The following is an 11,927-nucleotide window of genomic DNA, read 5'->3' as shown; positions in this document are numbered from 1 at the left end:
AGCAGGTTTTTGAGTGGAGAGTAAAACTGGAAAATTAATTTTTTACTGATATTTTTCAACCTTTTTTTATCTTGAGAACTGAGTGCTTTATTTGAGAAAAAATTGATATACTTTAAAATATTTTGTTAGACGAAGTGCCTAATTAAGACTACACTTTTGCATATTGTGAAGGAAATTTCAGTGTCATTTAATTTTTTTTTTGATTGCAGTGTTGTTTTTATTAATGCCAATCAATACATGTGAGAAACGTCCCTGCATGAAGCACAAGATTTGGAAACAATTATCTTAATTCTTGAATTTGGCTTAGATCCCTTTAGCCTTTGTGTTTTTGTAAAGTACATAAAAATTGGTAGGTGAGGCCATTTGACAGTATTCAGATGGCGGCGGTGCTGGGTGAAAGTCTGAGAGATGTCTAGTTGCAGTATTGTGTCAGCCACGCTCGTTTTCACTCCAGTGAGGAAAGTCGCCCTGCAGATGCTTCCTGCTGTTACAAATGGCCTTGTGACTGTTAATGAACACCTTAATTTCCTGCTGCAGCTGTGGGGAGTATTTAGAGCCCAATTATGACGTTCACCTGTACAGAAGGAATGCTGACAGGCACAGCAAAGTTTACATGAAGTCTCATATCTTTTTTTACAATTTGAAATATATTGCCTGTATTATTATTTCAAGGCACCAACTTAATTTGTAATGTGGCCAAAGTGAAGTCATTGTCTTTCCCTGATGTTTTTGTTTTTAGACGCTTGGGCTCTGATCTAACTTAAATGGAGAAAAACACATCTAATGTTAAGAGGATCTTATGGCCCATATGAATTTGCCTCCTGTTTAGTGTTTTTGGTTTTAAGATGCTGATTGAGTCTTAGCTTTGAGACTGAAAAGAGTATTTTTTTTTTGTGTGTGTGGCCAAGATGTAACTGTTTTGCCCATGTACAGGTATGTTCATATGATGTACACAATGTAAAATTCAGCTTTTATGAATATTGGTTATTGTACAAACTCTGTATAAACTGTATGTATTGAACAAAAAAATGGTATGCCATTGGAAAAAAGTGTAGAAAATCTTTTTAGCCAAGAATATTTGGAAATAAATTGTTTCTTCTTTATTAAGTTCTACGTCGCCTACTGTGTTTCTCAGTTTGCCTCAATCATGCCACCGTGTGGTTGGAATCAGCCACTGGCTCTCCATCTTTTTTGTTGGACCATTTCAGCATCTGTCAACTACAACATAACAGCGTTAGCATTACTGGAAAAGGTCTTTATTAAATAAATGCAGAGGTGAAAAAGAATCAGCTGGTGCAGAATCATAGAGAAAATGAAGTTAGAGCTAACACTGTTCAGTCTGAAATGCAAAGTAAAATTTGGATTTAAGCAGTGAATCGCTCTTATCCTTAGTCCATTGTGTCCTCAACTCCTCTAACACGTAGCAGAGGTGACTCTTTTGCCAGGGAAAGATTGCTTTTCTACATTCGCCTTTCTCTTTTGCTGACATCATCAACATGCTTTACTCCATCTTTAAATCCCTCGACCGGTACAAAGGCTAATGTTTACAGTAACAAACATTTATTTTATGATGGAAGAAAATACTGTAACTGTGCCCCCGCCTAGTGCACAAGTTGGATCATTTGTTTGTGTACAGAAGAATACTTGTAATGATGTCATGGTATTTTCACTTAAAAACACTGATGAGTATATTACAAAAAAGCAGAATAAAACACTAAAAAAAAGGAGCATTTTAAATAATCTAAATGAGGAAGATTTTTTGCTGGCATCAGATATAGTGTTCCTCCCTCGATTAAAAACAAACACTGAAAACAGAATTGAGTTCATGTCAAACACGTCACATGGATCACTTTAAAAAATAATAATAATGCAAGAGTTTATCAGTAGAGTTTAATACTGGTACCGTCCTCTCTTCCCTCCGTGTCCACCATGTCCTCCTTGGTTCCACCCACCTCCTCCACCTCCTCCCCAACCTCCTCCTCCTCCTCTTCCCCCGCCGCGTCCTCCCCAATTTCCTCCTCCTCCTCTTCCTCCTCCTCCTCCCCAACCACCACCTCCTCCTCCTCCCCAACCACCACCTCCTCTTCCTCCACCACGGCCTCCCCAGCCTCCACCTCCATCTTGTCTTTTTTGCCAGGGTGGCATCTCAGGTGGTGGGGCTTCTATCTCGGAGGGACGTCCTCCTCTGTCTGGGACTCTTCCCATCAGGATCTGTGGATAACAGAGAAGGCAACAGATCTCGAATCAAAAGAAAACATAAGACTGAAGACATTTACCACCAAAGGGGTGAAGAGACCAAACACACACACCAAAGTGGACTTAAAACCTGTGCAATTTTCATTGTAAAAATGTGCAATTTGATTATTATTTCCATGTACAATTGTAAATTGGTGTTTTGTTTTTAACTGTTGAGTTTTATGTCTTCTTTATACTATTAATATTGTTCTTTTGCTTCATTTATTTATTTTAATGAATGGCTTGATATCCCTTTGCTGCTATAAAAATGCAAATGTTCCCCTTGTGGGACTAAAAATGATTATCTTCTTCTTCACCTTGTTGACAGCGCACGCCGTCTTCTCCCTGCTGGAGCCGCTGCTGGTCTTCACCACGTTGCAGATGTCTTCTCTGGCAGCCAGCAGCTCGGCCATGTCTACTGTTGACTGTGGGCTCAGAGAGTGTCTCCTCGGCTGGTAGGCCCTCGCCATGCTGTCCACCTTTACCTGACAAACCACACACACACACACACACACACACACACACACACAGAAGATAAAAATAAAACCCAAATTGCTTTACAGTAGCCAGCTATTGTGGAGCCAATATTATTGTTTAGATCCCCCTGTGATGGAAACAGAGGGCAAAATATACACTGATGTGAGTGTGTTATACAAAACGTACCTTGGCTCTGTCTGACCACCCAAAGGACTGAACCGTGACATCGAGTCGTTTGATGAGCATCCTGCGCCGACACTCGTACTCTGAGGACAGAGCTGTGTTTATGTTGTGCAACTTCTCCTGCACAGATTTATTTTAAAAGCACAGGTGGATTACATACAGATCACACAACTGATATATTGACACAACAGTTTATATGATATGGTTCATTTTAGTTTATTTACTGACCCACTGTTCACTGCCGAGAGACTTCTTCAGCACCGGCTTTCCAACAGAGCCATTTGGAAGATCTCTGACTATATTTTCAACCTAGAGAGACACATGGGGTTTGATGCATTAGCACAATAAAAAGTGCCTTGTCTATACATTTTTTTGAGGAAAATCCTGCATGGTATTTCTCTAACTGGTTCATTTTCTGGGCTTGATATATAAACAGCACTGAAAGGTCCCACCTTGTCTTGAACTTGAGAGAAAACTCCTGCTGCGTCCTGTCCTCTGGGCTCCGGCAGGTTCAGAGTTTTGCAGATTGCCAGGAGCTCCTGACACACTGGAGTCTCATCTTGTTGTTTATGAGAGGTTCGTCTGCTCCTCACAATCTGAGCTGCCTGGAGCTCCGAGCTTAGGAACACTTAACAACAGACACAAAACGTTACTTACTGACCTCACAGAGAGCTTGTAGCACCAAGGCTAAAATAAGGAGCACAAATTGATGACATACAAACAAACTTGAGATGGTCTTTTGTACTTCGCACACTGCCCTTGAGAATCCCTGAGACGACTTCTTCATAAGGACAGTGCAACTCTTTCAGCAGACCACTCATCTCCACCTGCAGGCTGTCCATGTCCTCTGGAGGGAGAAAACAGGTCGGATGTGAGAGATAATTAGACCACTATTTTTTTCCCCATAAATTGTTTTTATTGGATTAGAACACAGTTCCCACACATATGCATTTCTACAAAAAACAGCCTAAGTGAGACCAGAAAAAGAGGACAAAAAATGAGACAATTTGATAACTACAACTTGAGGGAAGAGGTGCATATATAGTAACAAAACATCTCATTTATTTTTTGATCCCTACCGCACCTCCCACCACCCCTCGTGCACTGCCCATCAAACCTGTCCCGTCAACCCCAACCAACCAATACCACAAATAGGAAAATAAATATTATTATCATCGTTATTATTGTGTTATTTATACACACATATATGCATATACATACATATACAAATATATAATACATACATACATACACACACATATAGATATTAGAAATAAAATAACTAAATACATAATCAAATAGTAATCTACTTATGAATATATAAATTTATAAATATATTTATTGATTTTTAAATTTTTTTTTGGTGGGTTGTTCAAAAACAAATTGGTACTTTTTTCCAATTAAAAAAAACCCTTTTGTCTTGTTTTATTTCTCCGCATTGGGTCCTTTAACTTTTAACACTTTAAGCACCTTTCCTGATTACATTATATTACTTTTTCTTAAGTAAAATTTTCGATGTAGGACTTTCACATGTAACGGAGTATTTTCAAAGTGTGGTATTGGTACTTCTACTTAAGTAAATGAAAAAAATAAATACTAGTACTGTAGCTATCCACTGCTGCACTGGATAAATAATTAGACTACTTTTGAGCATCAGGACCAGTTGTGAATGGATCTGGCTCACCTGGACCGGATGTGATGCTCTCTTCCAGACCACACAGCGGTTTCAACCTGGACGTCAGCCACCTGCACAGGTCCACATACTGAGCAGAGGACAGGCCTCCCTCCACGGCTCCCAGCAGCGCCTTCTCCTCCAGCAGAGGACCGTCATAGCTGCGGACACACAGAGAGAGATAGAGGTATTGTCTCAACCAGCTGTTACAGCCACCTTTTAATTTATTAGACTAAGAAGAAACTGTAAAGCTGTAACAAGCTGCGAAAGCTAAACATGTAGCGCATCATGCTAACAGTAAGTTAGCTTACCCGAGCTGCTCTAACGAGTCCAAAATATCGCACTCCATCGCTGAACTTTATCACACGTGCGTTAGTCTACTGAAACCATGACGACTTTACGGGTACAACTCATAGACTGTATGCTACAACTATGTCAACATGCACATTATTTTTATGTCCCCATTCATTTATGCGCCGCTCTCATGTCTCATGCCTCTGTTGTTCCGGTTAAGTACGTCAGCCGGAGTGAAATGTGCGACTTTTGGTTCCGCAGCAATGGTTCCGCCCCAGTACAAAGTAAATACCTTAGACTGTATATAACAATATTATATACAGTCTATATAAAGATATTATATACAATCTTTATAAAGATAGTATATACAGTCTATGGTAAATATAGTGGTCAGAGAAGTATGCAGTTCTTTACAAAAATAGAAGTACTCGTACCACACTGAAAATGCAGTGTTACAAGTCAAAGTCCTACATTGAAAATGTTACTCAAGTAGAAGTAAGTATAATCAGGAAAAACTTCCTAAAAGATTGCAAGTAAAAGTATACAGTGCGGGGGAATGTAAAAACAGAATTGTTTTGTTAAAAAAAGAAAACAAAAAAAAAAAAACCCAAATCTCAAAATGATTTAAAAAAATAGAAAATGCTACTTTATACTTTTACTCCACAACATCTCAGAGGGGAATGTTATACTTTTCACTGCACCACATTTATCTGACAGCTTTAGCTACTTCACAAATTAAGATGATTTTTGTTATCAGTTAAAAATTAAATGAAATATATAATTTTAAGTTTTTCTTTTCTTGAGGATTTTTCTGCACTGGGTACTTTCAGTTTAAATACTCATACTACAAGTACATTTCCCCTAGCATACTTACTTACATTTGCTTAAGTACCATTTTAAATGCAGGACTTTTACTTGTAACAGTATTTTTCATGGGGTGGTATTAGTACTGCTGCTTGAGTAAGGGATCTGAATACTTTGTCCACCACTGGATGGCAGTATCGACCAAAAGAAAGAACTGACAATGAAGCGGTTCAAATTTCACCTAGCAACAGGGTTGCTGCTTGTTCATTCACACACCTACATATATACACGTGATGCCCTTCTACTTTCACATGTACAAACAATCCATCACAAGTACATGCAAGCACACAAGCTCAGGTTCAACGAACTGCATACGGGCTGATAAATTAAACCTTATTCATCTGTAAACCCTAACACATACATGCAGATAAACAGCGGGCCTCTGCGTACATAACCAATAAACAATGGAATTGAAACAAGTGAAAATCATTATGGATGAATAGAGCAGGCAGCAGTGCGAGGAAGAAGCTGTGGCCATGTGACATCAGCGCTCTGTCATACAGCTCAGTGCTACTGTCAGCCCACATAAAGCCACTTTCAGTGTGAATGGAAACACTTTGATTTGGCTTTCAGGCCACGGTCAGAGTCAATGCAACAGGCTCTAATAGTAGAATTACTCCCACCGCTTTTACCCCTCCGTCTCCCACTTTCCTCCATTCACACTCAACCATGTCCTTTTTGTTCTCCTCCCTTACCCTCTCCATCCTCTGATTCTCTCTCCCTCTCCCCATTCTAAATAAACATACAGACCCTGTTTATTTGTCCCATTTGAGAAAATAGTCCAGAGATCCTGGCGCTGTGTAAGAGATCAAAAAAATGATGAAAAAATCAATTGGCTCTGCAAGTCTCAAGACTGCCATGCAGTAAATTGGCTCTGAATGACGGCACTATGTGGACCTCTTTTTTTTTTTTTTTTTTAATAGCTCTTCTTTAGCAAAATAAAAGCAAACTTTGGTGAATTTAGAGTGACCAACTGTTGTCTTCCATTCTCTAAAATCATGTCAAGGGACTTTTGATTGAGAGCATGTGATTGGGTTTGTGGTATTGTCATTCCCCGGTGGCCGAACTTACAGAAACCGGGCTTTGGTGGTTTTTGACAATGCTTACGGGAATGAATAATAGTTGAATAAAACCAACTCCACTCTCTGAACAAATCCATCCAAACATCTTTTCATGCGCTTGGCTCCGTAGAGAGCTGAACTTCATCATGATAGTCAAATTTGTCAGGACGCTGAAAAGCCATACTCGCTGTAGGAAACAGGCTAATTACTCCCGATCAATTAAGAAAGCTAGTTTTCTGGGCTGCATGTGTGCTGGCGAGTGACAGACGTATAAACCATGGAGGCCAACTTCCCCCATACTTCCTTTAATTAACTCTTTGATCTTAGTGCTATGTAGTGAGCTCAGGCCAGAGGCAGCACCGAAGGCCAAGGAGGGAATGGACAGAATCTCATATACAGCACACCACAGCAGGAAGAGAGGAAAATGCTGACACACTCCTGTTGAAATCGAAATGAAAGCTTATGTTCTTGTTTGCTTTGGTTGAAGTGTGGTATTGTGTAACTCCAGGAGGATTTTTGGGGATTTACATTTATCACTTTAATGTATACATGGGCAGATTATGAGACAATCTACGCTTGGGCACAGATATGCAAAGGGACTCCCCATCTTAGGAGCAAGACGCACAGACTTCATGGTGGTTTTGCCTCTTTTATTATTGCCATTTGAATCTCTTTGTAATTGTTGTGCATCTTTTTGTTGTTTTGTGTCTCTTTGAGGCGATTTTGTGTCTTTTTTTGGTCATTTTGTGTGCCTTTGTGCCTGTTTTGCCCTTTTTTGTTTTTACTTTGTATTGCTTTGCAGGCTGCTCTCATCCACCGCAGGTATTTCTTCCTACACAAAGTAATGCAACAAAATTCCTGCATGCAATGTGTGCATAACCCATGTTTTTTAAGGCTGCAGTCATGTGACCAATGCATTGACGATAGTAGAGAATGAAGCGATCCTAAGCAGCCTAGTTTAGGAGGCAGATTGGGGTGGTCATTTTAAGGTACTACCTCAACATGTTTCTTTTCCTAAATCTAATCACAGTGCTTTACTTGCCTAATCCTACCCCAGACACTTAAGGGAGTAACGTCATTTGTGGGGTGCTAATATGTAAGATATCACAAACTGTTACATGTGCATTTTCGTAGAATATCATAACAACCATTTTATGAGGAAACATTACTTTTTGCAGTTTCTTTGCATCACTTTGTGGTCTTTTTGTTCCTCTTTGTGGCCATTTTGAGTGTTTTCCCTGGTTGGTACTTGTTAATTTAAGTGACATTTTGCAAGTATGGGGACCTGTGCCTGCTAGGCCTTCTCATTAATACATCCATGATTATAGCACTCCATGACATCAGTTATGTTGTGCTGCAGTCGGATGTCTTTCACTATCATTTAAAAGTCTGAAACCTCAGAAAATTGGTTTGATTTCCCATGAAAACATGGGGGAAAATGCAATGAGCAGCATGGCAAGAAATGTCTCACAAATTGCAAAAGAAAATGACCTGAAATTAGTTGGGTGGCCATTATTCAATCTTAATAAAAAAATAGGGAAATCCAGAAAACTAAAATTCCTATAATGATATATTTAAAGTTCTGTTACAGCAAACATATTGTTTTTGTTTTTTATTTTCAGAAAAATACATTTTTACCTCTGACTTAAGGTATTTTTGTTTTTGTTTTTTGTATTATTATTTTTTAGGTAATTTTTTTGTAACTTTTTTTAAATCAATTTCTTGATAATTTTTTACCAACCAATTTTCTCATGAAAAGAATATATAATGCAATTATGTTACTACAGCAAAATGCATGCAACAAAATTACAACACGTTGACTTGATTACTCTGATGCTATGTGTTAAGGTCTTGAATGTATCTGGGTTTTAGGGGGTTGAAGTAGAGGGACAGCAGATCTGGCGAGTTTTAAAAGGAGCCGTAAGCTCACTTTGTTGGTTGGAATTTGCAGCGCCACGGAACGACTTAATAACAATGCGTGAAGCAATGAAAATTACACAGCTCCCACTCGAAAGGAAAAATTAATTGCTCTCAGGTTGCACTCTAGAGAAGTTTGCTCATTTAAGCACATGCTTATGCACACACACACACACACACACACAGAGGGGCAGGCAGGAAAGCACTTTTATACCCCCCACCAACATGCACACACATATACACACAGACACACAGGTGCACGTGGAACATTGGCTGCGAGCAGAACCAGGCCTCAGGACTGGATGTGCAACCGTGTGTGTGTGTGTGTGTGTGTGTGTGTGTGTGTGTGTGTGTGTGTGTGTGTGTGTGTGTGTGTGTGTGTGTGTGTGTGTGTGTGAACCTGCAGCTCTCCTGTGCTGTGCAGTGGAGAGAAGAATAGGGCCTGGGCCACATTCCAGCCCTGCCTCCCTGGGCGAGAGACAGTATTCAGCATTCCTCTGCCTGCCTATCAGGCCAGGTGCATTCCAGAACACACACACACGCACACACACACACACACACGCACACACACACACACGCACACACACACACACACACGCACACACACACTTAGACCAACAACACACAGTTCGGAAACACACATTTAAGCTTGATCACAAATACAACATGTGTAGGCACGTACATTTGCACCCATGTGTGCATACAGGTACTTATAGGTGGTCATACAGGACAGCTATGTGTATTATGTATGTTTACATTTTAAGAATTGTTTCAAATATGAATTGACCTACCTCATTGTTATTCTGCTAAACATCCACCCATATTAATATGTGTAAGACAAAGATGTAGTACGTACTGTATATATCCTCTACATAGATGTGCTGCCTCGCTCAAATGAGTAGACGTAGGCTTAAACACAAGACAAGCTAGCATTGTCCGTGCAGTGCTGCTGCCGCGCTGCTACATTATGTGAAAAGATGTTCTCTGCCTCTTTAATTCTTGTATGATTCAGTCATTTTTAATGCATGGAGGCTGAGCTATTTTAAGAGCAGGGGTTGAATACACTGTGAATGTACAGCCAGCCTCTTTTTGAAGTTCATACGGTGCTGCGATGCACTGTGAGTCACACATGACAGTGCAGACGGGGTGTGTGTGTGTGTGTGTGTGTGTGTGTGTTCACATCCGGGTCTTTTTCTTTCATTTATCAGGAGATTTGCCTCTTTTTTCTCTAGAGTTAACAAGAATGACACAGAAAATGCCAGGTTGTCTTTATGTGAACAAACACAGCACGGATAGGATAGGATGAATGTAATCACTTCTTCTTAGGGTGAGGTAGGCAAGTGAAGAGGATAACAGAGGTTACTGGGATGGAAAGACGGATGGCTTGATGGCTTTTGTGTGATCAATTTTTTATTATTTGTATACCAGGATGGTGAGCCCAACCTGGTCATATAGTTAAAGGCAGAGTGTGATATTATATGATACGTACTAATAATTGGTATCACCCCTGAAAAACCTATATGGTTGGTCTCTGATTTCCCCTTTCATTCATGAATAGCCACAGAAATATTCAAAAATATACATAACGTATATGAAATAGACAAAAAAGTACATATATATTATGTACACATATATACAGATAGCATTAAAGACTTTCTAAATAAATGAACATCCAGGCAAAGTATGTAATGACAAAGCAGAAAGAACCACCAAACCACAGATACTGTATGTATAGTAAAACACCTTTTTTCTCTAGTAGCTTTGACCAGCAGGTAATATTTTGCTTTTTGACATCATGTAATCGTGCAGCTTGATGTGAGCGATGCGGTTTAATCCGTAGTCAAATGTAAAGACACAGCAAACCCAGAACAAAAGCTCCATTCAGTGTTAACGCGCTGCTTCCCTTCCACACTGCTCCACCATCAGACAGAGAAAAAGGTTGTTGGTTACATGCTATTTGACAGGCACGGGACTCCATGCTTGACAAGCCCTGAATCAGACCATTACTCTTTGGCATTCCTCCCTCACCGTTACGCTTACTTCCCTTATTCTTGCATTCCCCATCTCTAGCCTTATCCTTTCTCTCCTTCCTTGTCTCTCATCCCTCCCTCTCTTCCCCTTATACATCCCAGTTCATGTCTGCTGGTAGAGCGAGCCAATTCCCGCCCTTCTCCCACTCATCCCTCCACCCCCCCTCAGCCCACTTCTCATCCATTTCCATGTGGCGACTTTTCATCAGTGAAGTGCCTTCCTGGCCCGACTACCCCCACCCCACCTACTCCCTCCGCCACTCACTGAATGGATGCAGCATTAAAGAGAGAGGCAGAGCGAGAGGGCTGAAACCGTCCTTCCTTCCTCCCTACAAGCGCCACCCCTTTGGCTGTCGCAGAAGTGGTACGTTCCACTGCGAGGACTGCAGAAGTTGAGAGAGCACATTGTTTGTAATCTGGCATTGCAGGGGTCACTTCCTGACTCGTGTGTCCGCTCCCTGAGCCCCGCGCCGATCCCTTCTCCCCCCATCGACCCCCTCCTCTCTGTGTGTCCATCCATTGGCCAAGTAGCCTAGGGCTTTTGGACAAACCCTGTTCTTCCCCTTTTGTGTAGGAAAGCTTCAACATCTGAAAACAATCAAATAATCTGGGCACAATGCGTCTCTTCATGGAGGGGTGCTGGTGGTTCCCAGATGAGCGGGAGGATTAAGTGGAGGAGGCCATAGGGGAGAGAAAAGAGAGGGATGGAGGCTGCACAGCTGAGCCGGGGAGGGGGGCAACTTATTGTTACTGGATTTTCATAGCAAAATGTGTCTTATGTGTGCGTAGGCCGTTTTGCAAGAAGGGATGTTTTGGGAACAAGAAAGACATCTGAACACTCTTCCAAAGAGAAATATGAGGAGTCACGTCTGACTCAGTCGTTGATTCCCTCTCGTTTGATGCAGGATGGAGACATAGTAGTGAAAACAACGCAGTGAAAATGAATTGTTTTCTTTTCATCTTTCTCTCTTTTTTATTGAGGTTTTTAACCTGGATGCCAGAACAAAACAGAAGTTTAACACATAATCAAAAGGCACGTTCACTGTCCCCCCTTTTTTAAACAAAAAGCGCATAAAACTTCCTTTCAAACAAGATAAAACATGGGGTAATATAACAGATCTAGGTTTACATATACAGCCATTCTATACAACTTCAACATGAGACATAACCTGGACAACACTCCAGTAAAGACAA

At 40.6% G+C, this 11,927-nt stretch overlaps 1 protein-coding gene across 1 annotated transcript; it reads right to left on the bottom strand.

The window, feature by feature from the left end:
• Window positions 1-1,240: 1,240 nt before the first annotated feature.
• fam98b (family with sequence similarity 98 member B) lies at window positions 1,241-5,081 on the bottom strand. The gene is made up of 8 exons (XM_042500206.1): window positions 4,879-5,081; window positions 4,580-4,728; window positions 3,614-3,742; window positions 3,348-3,523; window positions 3,124-3,204; window positions 2,899-3,015; window positions 2,553-2,720; window positions 1,241-2,211 (listed from the first exon to the last, which is right to left on the bottom strand). Exons 1-8 carry the CDS (start codon window positions 4,914-4,916, stop codon window positions 1,891-1,893), a joined length of 1,179 nt encoding a protein of 392 aa, XP_042356140.1. The 5' UTR covers window positions 4,917-5,081; the 3' UTR covers window positions 1,241-1,890.
• Window positions 5,082-11,927: the final 6,846 nt, after the last annotated feature.

The sequence above is a fragment of the Plectropomus leopardus genome, chromosome 14 (assembly GCF_008729295.1).
Source record: "Plectropomus leopardus isolate mb chromosome 14, YSFRI_Pleo_2.0, whole genome shotgun sequence".
Taxonomy (NCBI): Eukaryota; Metazoa; Chordata; class Actinopteri; order Perciformes; family Serranidae; genus Plectropomus; species Plectropomus leopardus.
This window is presented reverse-complemented; position numbering and strand designations above follow the sequence as displayed.

Excerpts from the sequence above, each read along its gene's own strand:
- fam98b (XM_042500206.1), bottom strand. The coding sequence starts at position 4,916 with ATGGAGTGCGATATTTTGGACTCGTTAGAGCAGCTCGG. Across the intron at positions 3,016-3,123 it reads CTCTCGGCAGTGAACAGTGG|GAGAAGTTGCACAACATAAA; the intron begins GTCAGTAAATAA and ends AAATCTGTGCAG. Across the intron at positions 2,212-2,552 it reads CGGCGTGCGCTGTCAACAAG|ATCCTGATGGGAAGAGTCCC; the intron begins GTGAAGAAGAAG and ends TGTTATCCACAG.